This window comes from Hyla sarda, chromosome 1 (genome assembly GCF_029499605.1).
Source record: "Hyla sarda isolate aHylSar1 chromosome 1, aHylSar1.hap1, whole genome shotgun sequence".
Classification (NCBI taxonomy): Eukaryota; Metazoa; Chordata; class Amphibia; order Anura; family Hylidae; genus Hyla; species Hyla sarda.
Window position 1 is genome coordinate 406171978 of NC_079189.1, and position 23188 is coordinate 406195165.

General features: G+C 44.6%; 1 protein-coding gene across 8 annotated transcripts in view; it reads left to right on the forward strand.

The window, feature by feature from the left end:
- Positions 1-23188, forward strand: part of PLA2G4C (phospholipase A2 group IVC) — a 151706-nt gene that overhangs the window by 58905 nt on the left and 69613 nt on the right. For all 8 annotated transcript variants that reach the window (XR_008845643.1, XR_008845633.1, XM_056528570.1 and 5 more), the window contains 5 exons: positions 12409-12549; positions 18138-18191; positions 19418-19456; positions 19759-19809; positions 21312-21434. Coding sequence is in view for 6 of the 8 variants with exons in the window: in XM_056528570.1 (XP_056384545.1) it covers positions 12409-12549; positions 18138-18191; positions 19418-19456; positions 19759-19809; positions 21312-21434 (408 nt within the window). In the remaining 2 variants the exon portion in view is untranslated. The remainder of the gene's footprint in view (positions 1-12408; positions 12550-18137; positions 18192-19417; positions 19457-19758; positions 19810-21311; positions 21435-23188) is intronic.

A 23188-nucleotide genomic window follows, 5' to 3' on the forward strand; every position in this document is an offset into this window, starting at 1 on the left:
CTGAATATATGCTCAAATCGCACAGTGTGAACCGGTTACTTTATTCATCTGATGGGGACATTTAAGAAATTCCACACTATAATACTGTGCATATACAGTATTTGAATGCTGTGACAAAATATATACATCAATACTGTATGCTGGTCAAACGTCCGTGACAATAACCATTTTTTCTGCAAGGACAATTTAATACCGCATTGAGCCGAATATCTTGGAGTGTATGATCTAGTGGACTGTGATCACCGTGAAATTAGTCCAGCAATACTGATATGTATTCTATTTGAAGGATAGCTACCTGTTTGGAGGCGCGGCTGCGCTAAGTGTGAACAGCGGACTTGTTATCTATAGTTCGCATACATTGGTGGACTAGACATCCTGATTCATTTATCCTTTGATACAGAGTACTGGAATCTTATTTAGGTCACTATCCTCAATAGCCAGATAATCAGCGGTTCAATATGCAATATAGTTTCTTGCAGCATTGTTTAATAATGGTTATTGTATTGTGAATAATGATTTGTCTGTGTTATCTGCATAGCGGGCTGTCTCTCCTGTGATTTTGTGAGGTGTTAGTGGTTGCGTAACAGTAACTTAGCCTTACGACTGGAGAGATGATGCGCTTTGCTTAGGTATACATATATGGCAGGATACTGATGGCGGCCTGTTAATATTATTACAATTTCTATTGTCTATTTTTCTACTTTTTGATACTACCTTTGTGCATTTTTAGATGTGCATATTAAAAGCTATGTTTTAGAGGTTCCCTTCTAGTCTATTCAGTTTTTTTTTTGTAATATTGGGAGACCTAACCTTAATATTCTTATCTCAGTGTTTAATCACCCCCGTTTTCCCATTAAAAAAAACGAAAAACTAAAAATAAACATATTTGGTATGGCCGCATGCGGAAATGTCTGAATTATAAAAATATATCGTTAATTAAACCACATGGTCAATGGCGTACGTGCAAAAAAATTAAAAGTTCCAAAATAGCGTATTTTTGAAATAAATTAGCCCTCATAACGGCCCGTATGCGGAAAAATAAAAAAGTTATAGGGGTCAGAAGATGAGAATTTTTAACTTATAAATTTTCCTGCATGTAGTTATGATTTTTTTCAGAAGTACAACAAAATCAAACCTATATAAGTTGGGTATCATTTTAACCGTATGGACCTACAGAATAAAGATAAGGTGTCATTTTTAATTAAAAATGCACTCCGTAGAAACCGAAGCCCCCAAAAGTTACAAAATTGCATTTTTTCTTCAATTTTGTCGCACATTTAATTTTTTTTCTGTTTTGCCGTGGATTTTTTGGTAAAATGACTAATGTCACTGCAAAGTAAAATTGGTGGCACAAATAATAAGCCATAATATGGAATTTTAGGTGCAAAATTGAAAGCGTTATGATTTTTAGAAGGTGATTGGGAAAAAATGAAAATGCAAAAACGGAAAAACCCTGAGTCCTTAATACTTGGTTGCAAATCCTTTGCAGTCAATTACAGCCTGATGTCTGGAACACATAGACATCACTGACATCAAACCCCTGGAGATTCTCTTCCAGGCCTCTACTGCAACTATCTTCAGTTCCTGCTTGTTCTTGGGGCATTTTCCCTTCAGTTTTGTCTTTAGCAAGTGAAGTGCATGCTCAATCGGATTCAGGTCAGGTGATTGACTTGGCCATTGCATAACATTCCACTTCTTTCCTTAAAAAAACTCTTTGGTTGCTTTTGCAGTATGCTTTGGGTCATTGTCCATCTGCACTGTGAAGCGCCGTCCAATGTGTTCTGAAGCATTTTGCTGAATATGAGCAGATAATATTGCCCGAAACACTTCAGAATTCATCCTGCTGATTTTGTCAGCAGTCACATCATCAATAAATACAAGAGAAGCTGTTCCATTGGCAGCTATATATGCCCACTATGCCATGATACTACCACCACCATGTTCACTGATGAGGTGGTATGCTTAGGATTATGAGCAGTTCCTTTCCTTCTCCATAATCCTCTCTTCCCATCACTCTGGTACAAGTTGATCTTGGTCTCATCTGTCCATAGGGTGTTGTTCCAGAACTGGGTAGGCTTTTTTAGATGTTGTTTGACAAACTCTAATCTGGCCTTCCTATTTGTGAGGCTCATTAATGGTTTCCATCTTGTGGTGAACCCTCTGTATTCACTCTGGTGAAGTCTTCTCTTGATTGATGACTTTGACACATACACCTACCTCCTGGAGAGTGTTCTTCATCTGGCCAACTGTTGTGAAGGGGGTTTTCTTCACCCTGTTCCGAAGTTTTTTTTTTTTTATGTTTTAATCTTTAATTTTAACATACAAAAAAAAATCACATAATACATCCCCATTGTATCATCATACCATCACATTTGCCATCCTCCCCCAGCAGAGCAGGTAGAAAAAAAAAATTAAGTGTCAAAAATTTCCCAGTCCTTCCAGATATTTTACCATCCTTTTAGGGGTTGAACAAGCCCGCAAGAATTTTTTTAATTTTAAGCACCAAATTTCCCCACTCCTGAATACTCGAAGAATTAAAAGTCTGGCACAGAATAAGAGCTTGGACATTAATAGCTTATGTTTCCCATACTCCCCGACCATTCCCAGTACCGCCTCCTTAGCTGAAATAGCATGATTCCACCCCCAAAGTCCCCTTAATCCTGTCTATCACCTCTCCCCAAAAGACACAAATTTTCTGGCACCCCGAAATTATATGCAAAAAATCTGATTCTTCAGCCAAACATCTGGGTCAGTGATCTTCATCTTTATAGCCAAATAGTTTCATCTGCTTGGTGGAGATATATGTCCTAGGGATAATTTTCATCTATATAAGCTGAAAGATTAATAGAGATATTTCTAACATTTTTCAACATCTCGTCCCATCTAATTTCACTGATTTCCCCTACTTCGCTTGACCAGCGGTTTCTAAGATTACCATAATACATTGCTGAAGCCTCTCGTATTAAGCTTCTGTGATGCCTTGGGGGGGGTGTATGGCAGTCGGGGTGTTGTTATGCGGTATATCACGGGTGTAATTAACTCTTGTCAGTCGTGACGACAGGGTGAGGGTTAATACTGTATAGCTTGGCCTATCGCCACCCTTCCCAAAAGCGATAGGGAGATGTAGAATAATGGAATGTCCACAACCAGAGCTTTGCTGAAAACTTTTGGAAACTTTACTGAAGATTTTCTGTAACATGGGATAACAGGAACAGTCCTTATAACAAAGTCTATATACAGCTTAGCTGAGATTGACGTATGGTTGGGACTTTTGTAAGTTTCTTTAGCTTAGTAGGATTTTGTAAGCACAGATCTGCTGGATTTAGAGGTTTGTTTAGGTCCAGTGAGTCTGGAAGCATTTGCGGGGAAGTTGTAAGAACTCACTGTTTGATTCAGGCCGAGGTCGGCAGGCTTTGGTCCAGTAATTGCGGATGACAGCTGCGCAGATCTTTTCTCATCAGCAGCCCATGAGGAAAGAGAAAGATTATTGGACGCAGCTCCCTTATATGGACAGGGGCTGGCCGTTTTATGATTGGTCCGTACCATCTGTCATTCAACGCTACAAAGTGTTATGGGTAATCACATGACCCATGAACCACCAAAGGTCCTTTTACCTACCATAGAGTTCTGAAGCCCCGTCACATGACCAGAAGGCCCTGCGACGCTATGCAGGTAATAACATATTATACACAGTATTTACACACTTAATTTAACACCATATTAACTAGATGAGGGGTGACTAGGGGATGACTAGGGAAGCGGACCCCCACAGTTCCTAGGAACTCTGACTCTGGGGACCCCCAACCAAGGTACGGTATGCAATACGGTACCGGGACACCACACATCTATATATAGTAACCATACATTTTTTACACATTATCCCTTTTTGAATCATATCCAACAAATAGTGATCTTGTAAGTGAAAGTATGATTTATTCTGAGTGTTTTTAAATGCATGTGCTACTTGAAAATACTTAAAATATTCATTACTATTGATATCATAAGAGTTTTGCACAACTCCAAAACTATAAAGACTACCCTCAGTCACCTTATGTGATACATATTTTACACCGTGCTCAATCCACCAATTAACATCGGGGATTGTTGCAAATTTTTAGTGTTATTCCCTATGGGAGTGAAAACTGTGCTACCTTTAATTTACATTTTTTTAAATCAATTTCTTTAACAGAACCCAGCCTTTACTCACCATTTTACCATATGAGAACAAGTGGGTAATTTGCTTAGTTTCTAACCCTTCTAACAGTGCCATACTGTCTGTACTAAATGATGTACAATGCAAACCTACTATAGAGTTAAAGGGGTATTCCAGGCAAAAACTTTTTTATATACCGTATATACTCGAGTATAAGCCGACCCGAGTATAAGCCGAGACCCCTAATTTCAACCCAAAATCCCAGGAAAAGTTATTGACTCGAGTATAAGCCTAGGGTGGGAAATACCTCATCCCCCCCTGTCATCATCCAGACCCGTCATTAACATCCTCATCATCATCCCCTTGTCATCATCCCACACATCCCCCCTTCATCATCCTCTTATCATCCCACACATACCCCCTTCATCATCCCCTTATCATCCCACACATCCCCCCTTCATCATCCCCTTGTCATCATCCCACACATCCCCCCTTCATCATCCCCTTATCATCCCGCACATCCCCCCTTCATCATCCCCTTATCATCCCACACATCCCCCCTTCATCATCCCCTTATCATCCCACACATTCCCCCTTCATCATCCCCTTATCATCCCGCACATCCCCCCTTCATCATCCCCTTATCATCCCGCACATCCCCCCTTCATCATCCCCTTATCATCCCACACATCCCCCCTTCATCATCCCCTTATCATCCCGCACATCCCCCCTTCATCATCCCCTTATCATCCCACACCCCCCCCTTCATCATCCCCTTGTCATCATCCCACACATCCCCCCTTCATCATCCCCTTATCATCCCACACATCCCCCCTTCATCATCCCCTTATCATCCCGCACATCCCCCCTTCATCATCCCCTTATCATCCCGCACATCCCCCCTTCATCATCCCCTTATCATCCCACACCCCCCCCCTTCATCATCCCCACCCCCCTTCATCATCCCCACACCCCCCCTTCATCATCCTCTTCTCATCATTCGCCCTCAGTGGTCTTCAACCTGCGGACCTCCAGAGGTTTCAAAACTACAACTCCCAGCAAGCCCGGGCAGCCATCGGCTGTCCGGGCTTGCTGGGAGTTGTAGTTTTGAAACCTCCGGAGGTCCGCAGGTTGAAGACCACTGCGGCCTTCAACATCATCCAGCCCCCTCTCACCCCCTTTAGTTCTGAGTACTCACCTCCGCTCGGCGCTGGTCCGGTCCTGCAGGGCTGTCCGGTGAGGAGGTGGTCCGGTGGGGAGGTGGTCCGGGCTGCTATCTTCACCGGGGGCGCCTCTTCTCCGCGCTTCCGGCCCGGAATAGAGGCGTTGCCTTGACAATGACGCAGAAGCACCTATGCGTCGTTGTCACGGCAACGTGACTATTCTGAGGCCGGGCCCGAAGCGCTTAGAAGAGGCCTCCCCGGTGAAGATAGCAGCCCGGAACCAGTATCCCACCGGACCACCTCCTCACCGGACAGTCCTGCAGGACCGGACCAGCGCCGAGCGGAGGTGAGTACTCAGAACTAAAGGGGGTGAGAGGGGGCTGGATGATGTTGAAGGCCGCAGTGGTCTTCAACCTGCGGACCTCCGGAGGTTTCAAAACTACAACTCCCAGCAAGCCCGGACAGCCGATGGCTGCCCGGGCTTGCTGGGAGTTGTAGTTTTGAAACCTCTGGAGGTCCGCAGGTTGAAGACCACTGCGGGTGGGGGAGTTCACTCGAGTATAAGCCGAGGGGGGTGTTTTCAGCACGAAAAATCGTGCTGAAAAACTCGGCCTATACTCGAGTATATACGGTATATCAACTGGCTCCAGAAAGTTAAACAGATTTGTAAATTACTTCTATTAAAAAATCTTAATCCTTCCAATAGTTATTAGCTTCTGAAGTTTTCTGTCTGACTGCTCTATAATGATGTCACGTCCCGGGAGCTGTGCATGATGGGAAAATTTCCCCATAGGAACTGCACAGCTCCCGGGACGTGAGTCATCATTGAGCAGTTAGACAGAAAACAACAACTTAACTTCAGAAGCTAATAACTATTGGAAGGATTAAGATTTTTTAATAGAAGTAATATACAAATCTGTTAAACTTTCCGGAGCCAGTTGATATATAAAAAAAAAAGTTTTTGCCTGGAATACCCCTTTAATACCTTGAGTAATAATTTTAACAATCCTAGCAAAGTAATATGAGCTGAAATTTGGCAAAGCCAAACCTCCTTCCCCAACAGGAGGGCACCAAGTTTCATATTTCAGCCTAGGGTGTTTCCTCTACCATATGATTCTATGCAGCCTATTGAACCAGATGTCACGATGCCGGCTGGCAGGTAGTGGATCCTCTGTGCCAGAGAGGGATTGGCGTGGACCGTGCTAGTGGACCGGTTCTAAGCCACTACTGGTTTTCACCAGAGCCCGCCGCAAAGCGGGATGGTCTTGCTGCGGCGGTAGTGACCAGGTCGTATCCACTAGCAACGGCTCACCTCTCTGGCTGCTGAAGATAGGCGCGGTACAAGGGAGTAGGCAGAAGCAAGGTCGGACGTAGCAGAAGGTCGGGGCAGGCAGCAAGGATCGTAGTCAGGGGCAACGGCAGAAGGTCTGGAACACAGGCTAGGAACACACAAGGAACGCTTTCACTGGCACAATGGCAACAAGATCCGGCAAGGGAGTGCAGGGGAAGTGAGGTGATATAGGGAAGTGCACAGGTGAACACACTAATTGGAACCACTGCGCCAATCAGCGGCGCAGTGGCCCTTTAAATCGCAGAGACCCGGCGCGCGCGCGCCCTAGGGAGCGGGGCCGCGCGCGCCGGGACAGAACAGACGGGGAGCGAGTCAGGTACGGGAGCCGGGGTGCGCATCGCGAGCGGGCGCTACCCGCATCGCGAATCGCATCCCGGCTGGCAGCGGAATCGCAGCGCCCCGGGTCAGAGGATGTGACCGGAGCGCTGCAGCGGGGAGAGTGAAGCGAGCGCTCCGGGGAGGAGCGGGGACCCGGAGCGCTCGGCGTAACAGTACCCCCCCCCTTGGGTCTCCCCCTCTTCTTAGAGCCTGAGAACCTGAGGAGCAGACTTTTGTCTAGGATGTTGTCCTCAGGTTCCCAGGATCTCTCTTCAGGACCACAACCCTCCCAGTCCACCAAAAAAAAAGTTTTCCCTCTGACCTTCTTGGAAGCCAAGATTTCTCTGACAGAGAAGACGTCCGAGGAGCCGGAAACAGGAGTGGGAGGAACAGATTTGGGAGAAAAACGGTTGAGGATGAGTGGTTTGAGAAGAGAGACGTGAAAGGCATTAGGGATACGAAGAGAAGGAGGAAGAAGAAGTTTATAAGAGACAGGATTAATTTGACACAAAATTTTGAAAGGACCAAGATAGCGTGGTCCCAACTTGTAGCTAGGGACACGGAAGCGGACATATTTAGCGGAGAGCCATACCTTGTCTCCAGGGGAAAAAACGGGAGGAGCTCTTCTTTTCTTATCCGCGAACTTCTTCATGCGTGATGAAGCCTGTAAGAGAGAATTTTGGGTCTCTCTCCATATGATGGAAAGGTCACGAGAAATTTCATCCACAGCGGGCAGACCAGAGGGCAAGGGAGTAGGGAGGGGGGGAAGAGGGTGACGGCCGTACACCACGAAAAATGGGGATTTGGAGGAAGATTCAGAGACCCTGAAGTTATACGAGAATTCGGCCCATGGGAGGAGATCTGCCCAGTCATCCTGGCGGGAGGAAACAAAATGTCGCAAATAATCACCCAAGATCTGGTTAATTCTTTCTACTTGTCCATTGGACTGGGGATGATATGCAGAAGAAAAATTTAATTTAATCTTGAGTTGTTTACAGAGAGCCCTCCAGAATTTAGACACGAATTGGACGCCTCTATCCGAGACAATCTGCGTAGGCAACCCGTGAAGACGAAAAATGTGTACAAAAAATTGTTTAGCCAACTGAGGCGCAGAAGGAAGACCAGGAAGAGGGATGAAATGTGCCATTTTGGAGAATCGATCAACGACCACCCAAATAACAGTGTTGCCACGGGAAGGGGGTAAATCAGTAATAAAATCCATACCAATCAGAGACCAAGGCTGTTCGGGGACAGGCAGGGGATGAAGAAAACCAGCGGGCTTCTGGCGAGGAGTCTTATCCCGGGCACAGATAGTGCAGGCTCGCACAAAGTCCACAACATCCGTCTCCAGAGTCGGCCACCAATAGAAGCGGGAGATGAGTTGCACAGATTTCTTGATGCCCGCATGACCTGCGAGATGGGAGGAGTGACCCCATTTGAGGATTCCGAGGCGTTGGCGTGGAGAAACAAAGGTCTTTCCTGGAGGAGTCTGCCTGATGGAAGCAGGAGAAGTGGAGATCAGGCAGTCAGGAGGAATGATGTGTTGCGGAGAGAGTTCAACTTCTGAGGCATCCGAGGAACGAGAGAGAGCATCGGCCCTAATGTTCTTATCGGCAGGACGAAAGTGAATCTCAAAATTAAATCGGGCAAAGAACAGAGACCACCGGGCCTGGCGAGGATTCAGCCGTTGGGCAGACTGGAGGTAGGAGAGGTTCTTGTGGTCGGTGTAGATAATAACAGGAAAACTTGATCCCTCCAGCAGATGCCTCCATTCCTCAAGTGCTAATTTAATGGCTAGAAGCTCTCGATCCCCGATGGAGTAGTTCCTCTCCGCTGGAGAGAAGGTCCTAGAGAAAAAACCACAAGTGACAGCATGCCCGGAAGAATTTTTTTGTAGAAGAACAGCTCCAGCTCCCACTGAGGAGGCATCAACCTCCAATAGGAAGGGTTTGGAAGGGTCAGGTCTGGAGAGGACGGGAGCCGAAGAAAAGGCAGACTTGAGTCGTTTAAAGGCGTCTTCTGCTTGAGGAGGCCAGGACTTGGGATCAGCATTTTTTTTGGTTAAAGCCACGATAGGAGCCACAATGGTAGAAAAATGTGGAATAAATTGCCTGTAATAATTGGCGAACCCCAAAAAGCGTTGGATAGCACGGAGTCCGGAGGGGCGTGGCCAATCTAAGACGGCAGAGAGTTTGTCTGGATCCATCTGTAGTCCCTGGCCAGAGACCAAATATCCTAGAAAAGGAAGAGATTGGCATTCAAACAGACATTTCTCAATTTTGGCATAGAGTTGATTGTCACGAAGTCTCTGAAGAACCATACGGACATGCTGGCGGTGTTCTTCTAGATTGGCAGAAAAAATTAGGATATCGTCCAGATATACAACAACACAGGAGTATAACAGATCACGAAAAATTTCATTGACAAAGTCTTGGAAGACGGCAGGGGCGTTGCACAGGCCAAAGGGCATGACCAGATACTCAAAGTGTCCATCTCTGGTGTTAAATGCCGTTTTCCACTCATCCCCCTCTCTGATGCGGATGAGGTTATAGGCGCCTCTTAAGTCCAATTTAGTAAAGATGTGGGCACCTTGGAGGCGATCAAAGAGTTCAGAGATGAGGGGTAAGGGGTAGCGGTTCTTAACCGTGATTTTATTAAGACCGCGGTAGTCAATGCAAGGACGTAGGGAGCCATCTTTTTTGGACACAAAGAAAAATCCGGCTCCGGCAGGAGAGGAGGATTTACGGATAAAGCCCTTTTTTAGATTCTCCTGGACGTATTCGGACATGGCAAGAGTCTCTGGGGCGGAGAGAGGATAAATTCTGCCCCGGGGTGGAGTAGTGCCCGGGAGGAGGTCGATAGGACAATCATAAGGCCTGTGAGGAGGTAGAGTCTCAGCTTGTTTTTTGCAGAAAACATCCGCGAAGTCCATATAAGCCTTAGGGAGACCGGTTACTGGAGGAACCACAGAGTTACGGCAAGGGTTACTGGAAACCGGTTTTAGACAGTTTTTGGAACAAGAGGACCCCCAACTCTTGATCTCCCCAGTGGACCAATCCAGGGTTGGGGAATGAAGTTGAAGCCAAGGAAGTCCAAGGAGAATTTCCGAGGTGCAATTGGGGAGGACCAAAAGTTCAATCCTCTCGTGATGAGATCCGATGCTCATAAGAAGGGGCTCCGTGCGGAAACGTATGGTACAGTCCAATCTTTCATTATTTACACAGTTGATGTAGAGGGGTCTGGCGAGACTGGTCACCGGGATGTTGAACCTGTTGACGAGAGAGGCCAAAATAAAATTTCCTGCAGATCCTGAGTCCAAGAAGGCCACAGTAGAGAAGGAGAAGGCAGAGGCAGACATCCGCACAGGCACAGTAAGACGTGGAGAAGCAGAGTAGACATCAAGGACTGTCTCACTTTTGTGCGGAGTCAGCGTACGTCTTTCCAGGCGGGGAGGACGGATAGGACAATCCCTCAGGAAGTGTTCGGTACTAGCACAGTACAGGCAGAGGTTCTCCATACGGCGTCGTGTCCTCTCTTGAGGTGTCAGGATTATTTTAGCCAGTCCTGACAAAGCCTGCATGGGTTTTCCCCCTCCGTACCCTCTGGAAGACCGATCTGATGTTTGAGCGTCTAGAGCGGTCATCCATATCTATGATTTTCTTTTTGAATTAAATGTTCTCCTCCTTAAGAGCATCAATATCTGCTTTAGCAACAGTTACTCTTGAATCAATATCAGGGATAACTGTCTTTAATGCTGACACCGTCTCTCTCTCATTCTTTTCAGGTAATTGCGGATCAATGAGACGTCAGTAGATTAGGCACCAACTTGAGCAGAGAGGTCCCTAAGACCGATATTGCACTGCTGCATCTCTGCCAGGATATGCTGTAATAAATGCTCACTCTGTTCGTGCTCCCCCTCTGCTCCTTCCTCTGCCAGTGCAAGCAGATCAAACCTTGAGCCAGTCTTATATCTCTTAGGGGATTGCCCCTGGTTACCTTGGTTTTTAAACACCCCATTCGGGGAGTCCAAGTATTTCTCAATTCTCCCACCCGAGGGCTTTTGGGGGGCTAACCCCAGACTTCCTCTGATTAGACTTGGGAAGCATTTCCACCAAAAGGAGTGTAGTGAGGTAGAGTAAAGTAGGGTCACAATACTGGAGAGAGAGTTCCAGCTAGGAGAGGAGACAAAAGGAGGAGAACAAAAAAAAGTCTGAAAACGCCTGTACCATGCATACCTTCAGTTTCCAGTAGCAAAACAGCGCATAAAGATGATATAACTTGTGAATGCTACTTACAGCTAGACGAACAATGAAACAAGTAAAAGATTCAATCAGTACTTGAACCAGCTCAGCTGAGGCTGCATTTCAATCCGCGGGTTTCCTAAAAGAACAGGCTGTCCATAAAATTCATAAGCTTGGCCTTACTATTTGCGTAAGATATTGTAATAGAGTAAGTAAGAAGGGGGGGGCTCCTCCTTTGTCCATCATTGCTTCGTTCACTGCACCTCAGCACTCACCCCAAGGTGGAGTGGTCAGCTAGTTCCCCTGGCATTAGAATAGTGGTTCACCCAGCTGGAGACCCTAAGGACAAGTTTTTAAACAGTCATAAAAACAATGATAAGACCCTCTGTGCATGACAGGCAGCTTAAGGCCCAGAGAGGTCCCGGCTCTCACCCGGGTCACCCCTTTTATAAACATCCAAAATATAGGCCTTTATTATAGTTCCGTGGGGTTAATCCAGCTTCTGCAGTCTCCGGAACCGTCCCCTCTCACCGGAGGGCTCCGGGACCTATTGCGCATGCATAAACATTTATTAAAGTCTTCCCTAAAGGGCTTGGACCCGGGTCGGGTAGAAGAGGGGAAAGAATCTGTGGCCACTCCCTCTCACCGAGCAGCTCCGGGGCTACATGTCCAAGTCATCTCTAGCCCCTTACTTCTGCAGCCATCTCAGCTTTCTTTAAAAGAAAATAGGACCCTGTTCAGAAGTTAATGCAGACCCTAGATAAGACCCCTAAATACTGCACACCCCAGTCAGGTACTCTAAATTTAGTGCAGATTAAAGACAGTGATGCAGTAGTAGGTTGTACAGGTTATGAATCCCCAAATACACAGTAAAGGAAATAAATTAAAACAGCGGGCAGTCTGAATGTCAGCCCTGCCTATAGGTGACCTCTTATAAATAAAAAGCAGATGCATTTAAAATTTTGGTGCATCGTTGGTGCATCAGCACCAAAAGCCATTGATGCACTGGGGAAAACTTGGCATACCGGCCAAAAATGGTGGGTGACATTCGGAGAGGTATTTTATGTGTGTGAGTCATCCATTCAGCCCAAAACCAAACTAAAAAAAAAATGTAGGAGACAGTTTTATTTATTCCCTTTGTGACTTTGTTTACTATTGTATTAATTGTGAAATTGATCACAGGTGTCTGGTTCGAGTTCACACCACACCTGACTGGATTTCCGGCATACAAAGCATTTGTCAAAACTGAGCATTTTGGCAGTCAGTTTAGAGAAGGGAAATTGGTGAAGAATCATCCTGAGAGTGACCTCTGTTATCTCCAAGGTAAGTTTTAAAGGAGTATTCCAGGATTTTTTTTTATTTGACTATGCTACAGGGGTTGTAAAGTTAGTGTAGTTCATAATATAGTATCTGTACCTGTGTTTGTCTTTGCCCCAATGTTTATTTATAACAACATACAAAATTAGTGTCTATTCAGGTTTTTCCAAGTTGCAGTGCAGCCCAAGACATTACATCACTAGTCAAGTGTTCACAGAAGCCTGTCTGGTTCAATGGGTGGAGTGACTGCTGGGTGGGGGGGGGGGGGGGACATCATTCTCCACAGGGCTGCAGGAAATTGTAGCTAAGGTGTGCTGCAAAAGATGGGATGACTGATGTGTGGGATGGAGATTATTCTGCAGTGAACTGTATTTTTGCAACAGCTGGAGGCACCCTGGTTATAAAACACTGGTGTGTTGTTTACAGTATAGCATGGGAGCTCAAATATGCTTTAATGGGTGAGGTGGCTGATGTGTGGGAGGGAGAAAAGTGCCCTTTCACTTACAATCAAGGAATCATGGGACTTGTAGTATGAGGGAGGGAACTCCAACAGGAAATAGCCATTTCACAAAAAGAAATCAGCAGAGTTATAATTGACTCGGAACACAGACATTTAGCTACAAGACAAGTGTGAATCCTTCCTAAGCATGTCTGTTACTGTCTGGTAGGTAAGTACTAAAATCATCTTATAGGGGATAACCTCTTTAAGGGAAATGAATGTGAAAATTTCTACAACAACATAGATTTTTATCTTCTTTCTATCTTATATGAATATATTAGTTCAAGTTCAAATTTGAATATCTTGTTTAGTACTTGTAGCGAAACATATCTTTTGTATTTTGCAAGATAATACCTAAAAATGTTGTGTTTTTGGTTTGCTGTCAACATTATAGCTCTAGAGTAGTGGTCTTCAAACTTTGGCCCTCCATATGTTGCAAAACTGCAACTCCCAGCATGCCCAGTGAGTTGTTGGCTGTCCAGGCATGCCAGGAGCCTGGAGGGATGCAGTTTGGAGACCAATGTTCTTTAGGATGTAAAGGTAGCAATCGCCCACAGGTTCTGGTGTCTGACTGGGGCCAGGGGCCTTCCCTTAAAACATAAGACAAACATTTTAGTATACACTGCATATGGTAGCTGAATTGGCATACTCTGGATTTTGCATTGTACCCAAGGAGCCTCAAGTTATACATCTGATTGCTGATCTAGAGTCTTAAAGAGTATTCTGCTTTTAGACATCTTATCCCCTATCCAAAGGATAGGGGATAAGATGTCTGATCACAGGGGGCCCCCCACTGTGGACCCCTGCGATCCCCCATGCAGCAGCCCGGTACCTCAGCAGCCCAGAGCTAAGTTTTCTCTGAGGCTGATGATGGGCTGTACAGGGGACGGGGCATCGTGATGTCACAGCCCGCCCCCTCATGACATCATGCCTCGCCCCCTCAATACAAGTCTATGGGAGGGGGCGTGATGCCCCTTCCATAGACTTGCATTGAGGGGGCGCAGATTTTGTTAACATTGATTTAAATGGATCAGCAGAAAATCTGTAATAATCTGTAAAATCCGTAATCCTTTGGACCGATTGAAGTCAATTGTAGCAAAATCTGCTGTTGATTTTCCGCAGCAAATACACTGCGGAAATTCCGCAGGTAATCTGCCTATCTGAACGTACCCTAAGGGTCTATTCACACAGCAGAATGTCCGCATTCATTTGGATGGTTCATAAGAGTCCTGTAGATCAGTGCTACATTTACCATTCAGTATTCTACAAAAATGAGAAATATAATATTTGGAACCTTGATCACAAAAAGCACATAAGCATCAGTCCCAGAAGGTTATTGGTACAGTTTTCTTCCCAGTACCTTGTATCAGTGAAACAATAAAAATAGTTTGTGGTCAGTGACTAGCCACTTTTCTGTGTGTTTTCTTTGTGGTCATATTTCTGTGTTTTCAAACAAAATGACAATGACAAATACTTGGTGTAACAGGCATATGCACAGCATGTCAACCTAACATACCGCAGGAATTAACAATAAAGCAATGAACAGTTCTCAGGTGAGAAGTCTCCAGTCTCACAAAAGGTCTATTTACCTGTAAGGCTGCATTCACACCACATTTTTGCAAAACCATATGCATTGACTCACCATTGAAAACCGTATGCCAAACGATGCATCCGGTTGTGTATTTTTTGCGTCTTTTTCTCCAGGTGAAAAACCTTATTGAAACCGTATATGATTCTTTTAACATGGGAATCAATGAGAACCCTAGAGAACCATATATGCGTATAGTTCCATCCGGTTTACCTCTTGACAAAGCTGCTTGGGCAGCGAAACATGTTGGGGGGGGGGGGGGCTGTTTACATTTTAATAACAGAAGCCTATGTTCCATACTATCAATAATGCGGGTGTACTGCAGACACCGTGCATTGTGTTCTAATTCAGACAATTGAGTAGACCGGCTGGTCAATTAACGAATACCTCTATACTGGAACATATGGCAGATGGTATTTTAAAGGTGTTGTGCGGAAATTATTAAAGATTGCACTTTTATTATCATTATTTGGGTGTAAGGGAAATAAGGGTATTATTGGGGTGCCCAAGGGCAACCTATAAGTTAGTGGTTAATTCCACCCTCTATACACCAGTCCCTAATTAGGTTTAATAATTCCATCCGTTTTGCACAATAGGCGGCCCGCCCCGGGTGCCACTCTCAAGGGGGGTGCCATGGGCGGACTGACCCGCCGCCGCCGCTGCTGAGGTTCATCCCAGATCCTCAGCTGACAGCGGTACATTCTCCTGTATGCGCGATACACGCACATACAGGAGAAGGCGTCCCCTCTGTGTGAGCCGCATCTGCAGCTACACAGAGGAGACGTGACCTCCGCCCCCGCGCAGCACGCAGTACAGGCGCCGGTGATGTCACTCATCGGCGCCTGTACTGTGGAGGGGAGAAGACACGGCCCCTGCTGCTGAGGAGATCGCTGCGTGGGATATCAGGTGAGCATCCTTTTTTTATTTATTTCTTTGCACCTATAGGGAAGGGGGGGAGGGGGGTGCTCTGCATATACTGTACCTATAGGGAAGGGGGGGAGAGGGGGTGCTCTGCATATACTGTACCTATAGGGAAGGGGGGGAGAGGGGGGTGCTCTGCATATACTGTACCTATAGGGAAGGGGGGGGAGAGGGGGGTGCTCTGCATATACTGTACCTATAGGGAAGGGGGGAGAGGGGGGTGCTCTGCATATACTGTACCTATAGGGAAGGGGGGAGAGGGGGAGGCTCTGTATATACTGTACCTATAGGGAAGGGGGGTGCTCTGCATATACTGTACCTATAGAGAAGGGGGAGAGGGGGGGTGCTCTGCATATACTGTACCTATAGAGAAGGGGGGGATAGGGGGGCTCTGCATATACTGTACCTATAGGGAAGGGGGTGGTGGTCTGCCTATACTGTACCTATAGGGAAGGGGGAGAGGGGGGTACTCTGCATATACTGTACCTATAGGGAAGGGGGAGAGGAGGGCTCTGCATATACTGTACCCATAGGAAAGGGGGGAGAGGGGGGGTGCTCTGCATATACTGTACCTATAGGGAAGGGGGGGGGAGAGGGGGTGTCTGCATATACTGTACCTATAGGGAAGGGGGGGAGGGGGGGCTCTGCATATACTGTACCTATAGGGAAGGGGGGGAGAGGGAGGACTCTGCATATACTGTACCTATTGGGAAGGGGGGAGAGGGGGGGCTCTGCATATACTGTACCTATAGGGAAGGGGGGAGAGGGGGGTGCTCTGCATATACTGTACCTATAGGGAAGGGGGAGAGGGGGGGGCTCTGCATATACTGTACCTATAGGGAAGGGGGTGCTCAGCATATACTGTACCTATAGGGAAGGGGGAGAGGGGGGGAGCTCTGCATATACTGTACCTATAGGGAAGGGGGGGAGGGGGGAGGGGGGGTGCTCTGCATATACTGTACCTATAGGGAAGGGGGAGAGGGGGGGGTGCTCTGCATATACTGTACCTATAGGGAAGGGGGGAGAGGGGGGTACTCTGCATATACCTATGGGAAAGGGAGGGAGAGGGGGGTGTAGTTCTGCATATACCTATGGGGAAGGGGGGTGTAGCTCTGCATATACCTATGGGAAAGGGGGGTGTAGCTCTGCATATACCTATGGGGAAGAGGGGGGGTGTAGCTCTGCATATACCTATGGGGAAGGGGGGGGTGTAGCTCTGCATATACCTATGGGAAAGAGGGGGGGTGTAGCTCTGCACATACCTATGGGGAAAGAGGGGGGTGTAACTCTGCATATACCTATGGGAAAGAGTTAGTGTAGCTCTGCATATACCTATGGGAAAGAGAGGGGGGTGTAACTCTGCATATACCTATGGGAAAGAGGGGGGGATGTAACTCTGCATAAACCTATGGGAAAGAGGGGGTTACCTGGCTACCTACCTACCTGCCCTTTTACTGTGCAGGACACCAAGGAGGGCATTATTACAGTTTGTGGGCCTATAGATGGGAAGATTGTGTAGAGGAGGGGAGGGCACTGAAAAAATGAGTCTGACATGTTTTTCCTTCAGATGTTAAGAGATCCACATGGCGGTCTTATCCGGACGGAGAAGAAAAGGAAAGAGGACGCTGCTGATCAGAAAAGACGTAATTGTGAGTCCCAAAATGTAACTGTAATCACTTATATGGTATACGCATCCTGTGTACAGCTGATATCTACCTCCATATGGTCCTGTATATAATCACTTATTTGGTATACAGATTCTGTATAATATACTGGTCTGTGTATAGTGGTTTTATTCAGTACAGTATGGCGGTATTATCCAGTTATTGTGTGGTGGTATATATTTACTCCTTGTATACCAGTATTATTGGTCATGGAAATTTACCTACCTTAAAGTGTTTCTTACATATATACATTTTAATTTATTGTGTGTGGGATTTGGGTGGAATAGGAGCGTGGCAGAAGATTGACGAGCTGCAGAGCCTAGCAGGGGCCCTTGCCTTTTTTGGTCCGGGGGCCCCGAGTGTTGTCAGTCCGCCCCTGGGGGGAGGGGAGGGAGGGGGTGTATTTAAGGGGTGTGTGTGTGGGGGGGGTGCCAAACAAAGGGTCCGCCCTGGGTGCCAAAGGCTCTAGGTTCGCCCCCTGGTCCTTCCTTTATATGTCCTAGTCCTTCTGAATGCACTTCTGGCTTTGGCTCAAAAACTGCAATGGCAGATGTCCAAAAAATGCCCCCAAAAAACCTGTATGGAAACCTATTCTTAGGGGGACACATGACCAGCCCTTTAGAACTGATTAGCAGAACACCAGTTACTAAGAAATGTATGTGCAATGCTGATAAATCTGGAATATATTTAATGTGTATTTTAAATAAAAGAACAAAAGAAAGGCAATGGAATAAAGGTTTTATATATATATATATATATATATATATATATATATATATATATATATATATATATCTATACACACATATATATATATATATATATATATATATATATATATATATATATTGGATGTTTTGCTAGGTTTGCTATAATCCTGCTTATTATTGCTCTATATAATTATTCACTCTATTACCTATAGGACTGTGGGGCAGTGCACTGGCAACTGATAATATAATCAAAGATATCATCAAAGGCAAGTTTTATCAAAATGAATAAAGCTTTATATGTGGAATATTTTTAAAATGTGGAATGTTTTTAAAGGGAATCTGTCAGTTCTTTTTTTTAAATCAACTGTTGCCAGAAAGTTAAACAAATTTGTAAATTACTTACCAAAGTAGAATGAAGATGCACTCACCCCGTTATTTGCAAGCAGAGAGTTTGTTTATTTTCTCGTGATGAAATACAGACAAGACCCTTGCAGCTCGTGTGGGGAGAGTGTGCAGGACGCTGCAGACAATCAAGGTGTGACAGCTGTTTCACCTGCGCATGCGGGCTTCGTCAGACCAGTGGTCTGACGAAGCCCGCATGCGAGGGTGAAACAGCTGTCACACCTTGATTGTCTGCAGTGTCCTGCACACTCTCCCCACACGAGCTGCAAGGGTCTTGTCTGTTTGTCTGTATTTCATCACGAGAAAATAAACAATGTGCATTATTGGATAGCACCCCCCCCCCCCCCCCCCCCCAGCACATATCAGCATGCACCTTGTTTAAGTCTGTCTATACTCAGCTACCGACGAACTGCTACACAATACCGCTGGTGCTCAGCAACACTATATCTGCTCCATCCTTAAATTAGTAAATTACTTCTATTAAAAAATCTTAATCCTTCCAGTACTTATCAGCTGCTGTATACTACAGAGGAAGTTCTTTTCTTTTTGAATGTCTGTCCACACTGCCTTCTGCTGACACCTCTGTTCATGTCAGGAACTGTCCAGACAGGAGAGGTTTGCTATGGGGAATTGTACCTGCTCTGGACAGTTCCTGACATGGACAGAGGTGTCAGCAGAGGGCACTGGAGTACTCCTTTAATTAGAAATAATAGCCATAGTTGCAGTAGGGGGATGCAGACATAGCAGTCGCACTAAATGGTACATGGTAAATAGGGGCCCTGGTACACATTTTGCAGCAGACACTAGGAGCCTTGTTATAACTCAGTATGGCAGTAATCTCCTGCTTAGAACCTACTAGGACCTACACAGTTGGAAGAAGAGATATAATTGTAAACAATATGACATGGGTCATTGCTTTAACTTCTATAAATTTATGTTGTAATACTATATACCATAAATGCAAATGTTGACAAGTTGAATCTGATCTCTGTAATTTATTGTTATATGGTAGGCAGCATCTTGATAGGTGATATCTAGTCTCTATGCAATTTTAATGTAATATTTAATAAAATACTTATTTTTTTAACAGACAAAATTCTAAAACTTTTCCCAAATATTAAAGATAATGGTAAGTAACACCAGAATTATTCACATATATTACATTCAATCTATATTACATTCAATCTACTCTCTTTGAGAAGCACACCAGGAATCGCTCCAGGTCAAGACTATAATGTATTTTAGAACATATTTAAGAATAAATTAGCCTGGATGGTGAGGTCTATTATTTTTAGATGCTAAAGAATTAATTTTCTCCAAGAAATTAGATATGCCTTACTTTTTATATTTTGTCCTGTAAATGTGCCTTTAACATTACATTTTTTCTGTGACTTTAATATTTACATACACTGTTTTGTTCAATTTCTTCAGAGTCCTTCAATGAAGCTTCTCTACAAGGTATTGGAGAATTACTGGATCCAGGTATATAAAGCAAGCGACTTTGTGACAAAATTTCTGACAAGTTTGGAAATGTTGCACCAATCACAGTCATGTAATTTTAAGAAATAACTGTTATTGTATAAGATACCCCTGCAACATTGAGGCTATGTTCACTCAAAGATTTTCGATTCATTCCCACTTAGATTCATTTTAGGCCGGTAATTGTTACAAATGTAAAATTGAGTGCCTGGAGGACTTTGGATTATAATCATCTCAAAAAGTCTGCTTTACAGTAAGACAGTTTTTGGGCTATAGCTTTTGCTTATGGTCTGTTAGGGTGATCCAGAGCATGTTCAATATGTGTGTACCCTAGTAAACTTTGCTCCAAATACCTTTTAACAGCTTGGTCAAAATAACCTAGATTAGGGGTCAGCGACCCCTGGCACGCATGGCACTCATGGCACGAGGGGTGCATTTGAGTGTCAACCAAGGGAGTTCTGACCGGAATGCACAGTTACTAACTTTAAAACAGCACTGGCTGCTAGTATCAGACATACCTGTGCCTGGCACATCAGTTACCAGCAGCTTCTGCTGGAAGATGACGGCAAGTGATGTTGCCGATATGTCCCGCCATCTCCCTGCTCTGCGCCTGCCATTGAAGAGCAGAGTAGCTGGCAGCACTCAGCACTGGAGGAGAACTATGGTATGTGTGGGGGATGTATGTGTTTATGGGGGCTGTGTGTACATATGAGGGCTGTTTGTGTATGTGGGGGCTTTGCGTATGTATGAGGGGGCTGTGTGTGTATGGGGGTCTGTGTGTGTATGGGGGCTGTGTATGTGTATTTGGGAGCTGTATATGTGTGTGTATGGGGGCTGTGTATTTGTATGGGGGCTGTATGTGTATATGGGGCTGTATGTTTATATGGGAGCTGTGTGTATGTATGGGGGCTGTGTATAGGGGGCTTTGTATGTGCATATGGGGGCTATATGGGTGTATATGAAGGCTGTGTGTGTTTAAGAGGGCTGTGTATGGGGACTATGTATGTGTATTGGGGTTGTATGTGTATATGGGGGCTGTATGTGTGTATATGGGGACACAAAGTGGGCACTATTACTATGTGAGGCAATATTGATAAGGAGTTTGTATACAGGTGGGGATGGTGCTGGAGAAAGGAGCTTAAAATATGTGTCTGTCAGATTCTGCAGAGGCAACTCATAGCTGGGAGAAGCCTTCATAAAAATCAGGGCCAGAAAGAGAGAGAGAAAAAAAGGAAAGATTAAGGACTTTGGTCAGAGAAGACATCATTCTGGGGTCTGTATTATTCAGTGGGTGTGATTCTGTGGTGGGTGTTATGCAGGGGGAGGGTGATACAGGGGTCTGTATAATGCGGGAGGGGGTAATTCTAGTTACAGTAGATTGCTGTCAGGAGCTTGTACATGTATGTCTATCACATAACTATAAACATATTTTCACATCTTTTTATTTGAACAGACATAACATATTTCTAGACATGTCATTTACATATTTTGTTCTTACATTATAGAGGGAATCTGCTTCTGCGATGGATGCAAAAAATTGGGGGCCTTCCTCTCAAGCCATGATCTAGTTGAGATGACTGATGCAGACATGGAAACGCTGTTTAAGGACTTTGAAAACATCTTACATGGTAACTGATTTGTTTTTAGTATTTTGTATTTGTCATGGGGAGTAAAAACAAAACCCCTGTGAGATACATATCAATTCATCTTCATATTAAGAGGAGAAAGTCTTCTGACTCTAATGTGATCAGACTTTATGTAAATTTGTGATGTAACACTACAAATTTTTAAAACATTTGCTTTATTTTTTTAATATTTATTGTTTGGGTCAGTATACGCATTTTATAATGACTTCTGCATTTTGACTATTTCTGCTCCTGCGCCAAAGTGCCTATACACATTAGGTATGTAGTATATGGTGCATAAGTCAGTCAAACCCCAGTGATTTTGGCAGGATCAGCCAACAAACTAAATTGTGGGTCAACGGAAAAGAGGGATCGGGCTTGATAAATTTCATGTATTTTTTGTAATGGGTTGTTGGAACTCTGAAGGGATAGCTTTTGGCCAAATAAGAATTCATGCTAAAGCTATGCAAAAGGGGCTATGAAGGACATTTATCATCGTTTCTTTGGTAAGCGAGTTCTGTAGGCATTTTTCTTTTGCTATGGTTTTGCTTATGTGTGACATATTTATCATACTATCATAGGGGGTTAATAAATTTGGCTCACATAAGCAAAAAAAAAACAATAAATCACTTTGGAATACCATTTTTTTAGCACACATAAGCAAAAACCAATAAATGACTTCAGAACACCAATTTGTAACCCCACCTCAAGTCACAGCTGTGAAAAAAAAAGAGCGACGTATATATATATATACATATATATATATATATATATATATATATATATATATGTGTGTGTGTGTACTGTTTATATATGTGTATGTTTATTTCATTTTTTTACCACTTTTTCCCCCTAAATGTACTAACCCATTTTTTTTTGTTTGATTGTTTTTTTCTTCTCATTTCAGATCTGTGTATCCTGTGGACTACTTCAGATTTGGTGGACTACAATGACCAGCATTTTATTTATTTATTTATTTATTTTTTGGTTTAATATTAATAAAATGGTTACCGAGGGCTTTTGGGGGGAGTGTTTTTTAAAATAAAAGTTTTATATACGTGTTGTTTTTGTTTTTTTATTTACTTTAAAGGCTTAGTAGTGGAAGCCGTCTTATAGACGGAATCCATTACTAAGCCAGGGCTTAGCGTCAGCCCCAAACACAGCTAGAGCTAACCCCCAACTATTACCCCTGTACCCACCGCCGGGGGTGCCAGGAAGAGCCGGTACCAACAGGCCCAGAGCGTCAAAAATGGCGCTCCTGGGCCTAGGTGGTAACAGGCTGGCATTATTTAGGCTGGGGAGGGCCAGTAACAATGGTCCTCGCCCACCCTGGTAACATCAGGCTGTTGCTGCTTGGTTGGTATCTGGCTGAGAATGAAAATACAAGGAACCCTATGCATTTTTTTTGCATAAATAATTAAATATAAAAAAAATGCATAGGTTTTCCCCTATTTTCCCCTATATACCGACCAAGCAGCAACAGCCTGACATTACGAGGGTAGGTGAGGACCATTGTTACTGGCCCTCCTCAGCCTAAATAATGCCAGCCTGTTACCACCTAGGCACAGGAGCGCTATTTTTTGACGCTCCGGGCCTGTTGGTACCGGCTCGTCCCAACACCCCTGTGGCAGTGGGTACCGGGGTAATAATTGGGGATTAGTGCTAGCTGTTTTGGGGGGCTAACGCTAAGCCCCGGCTTAGTAATGGATTCCGTCTATAAGACAGCTTCCAATACTAAGCTTGCAATGAAAATAAAA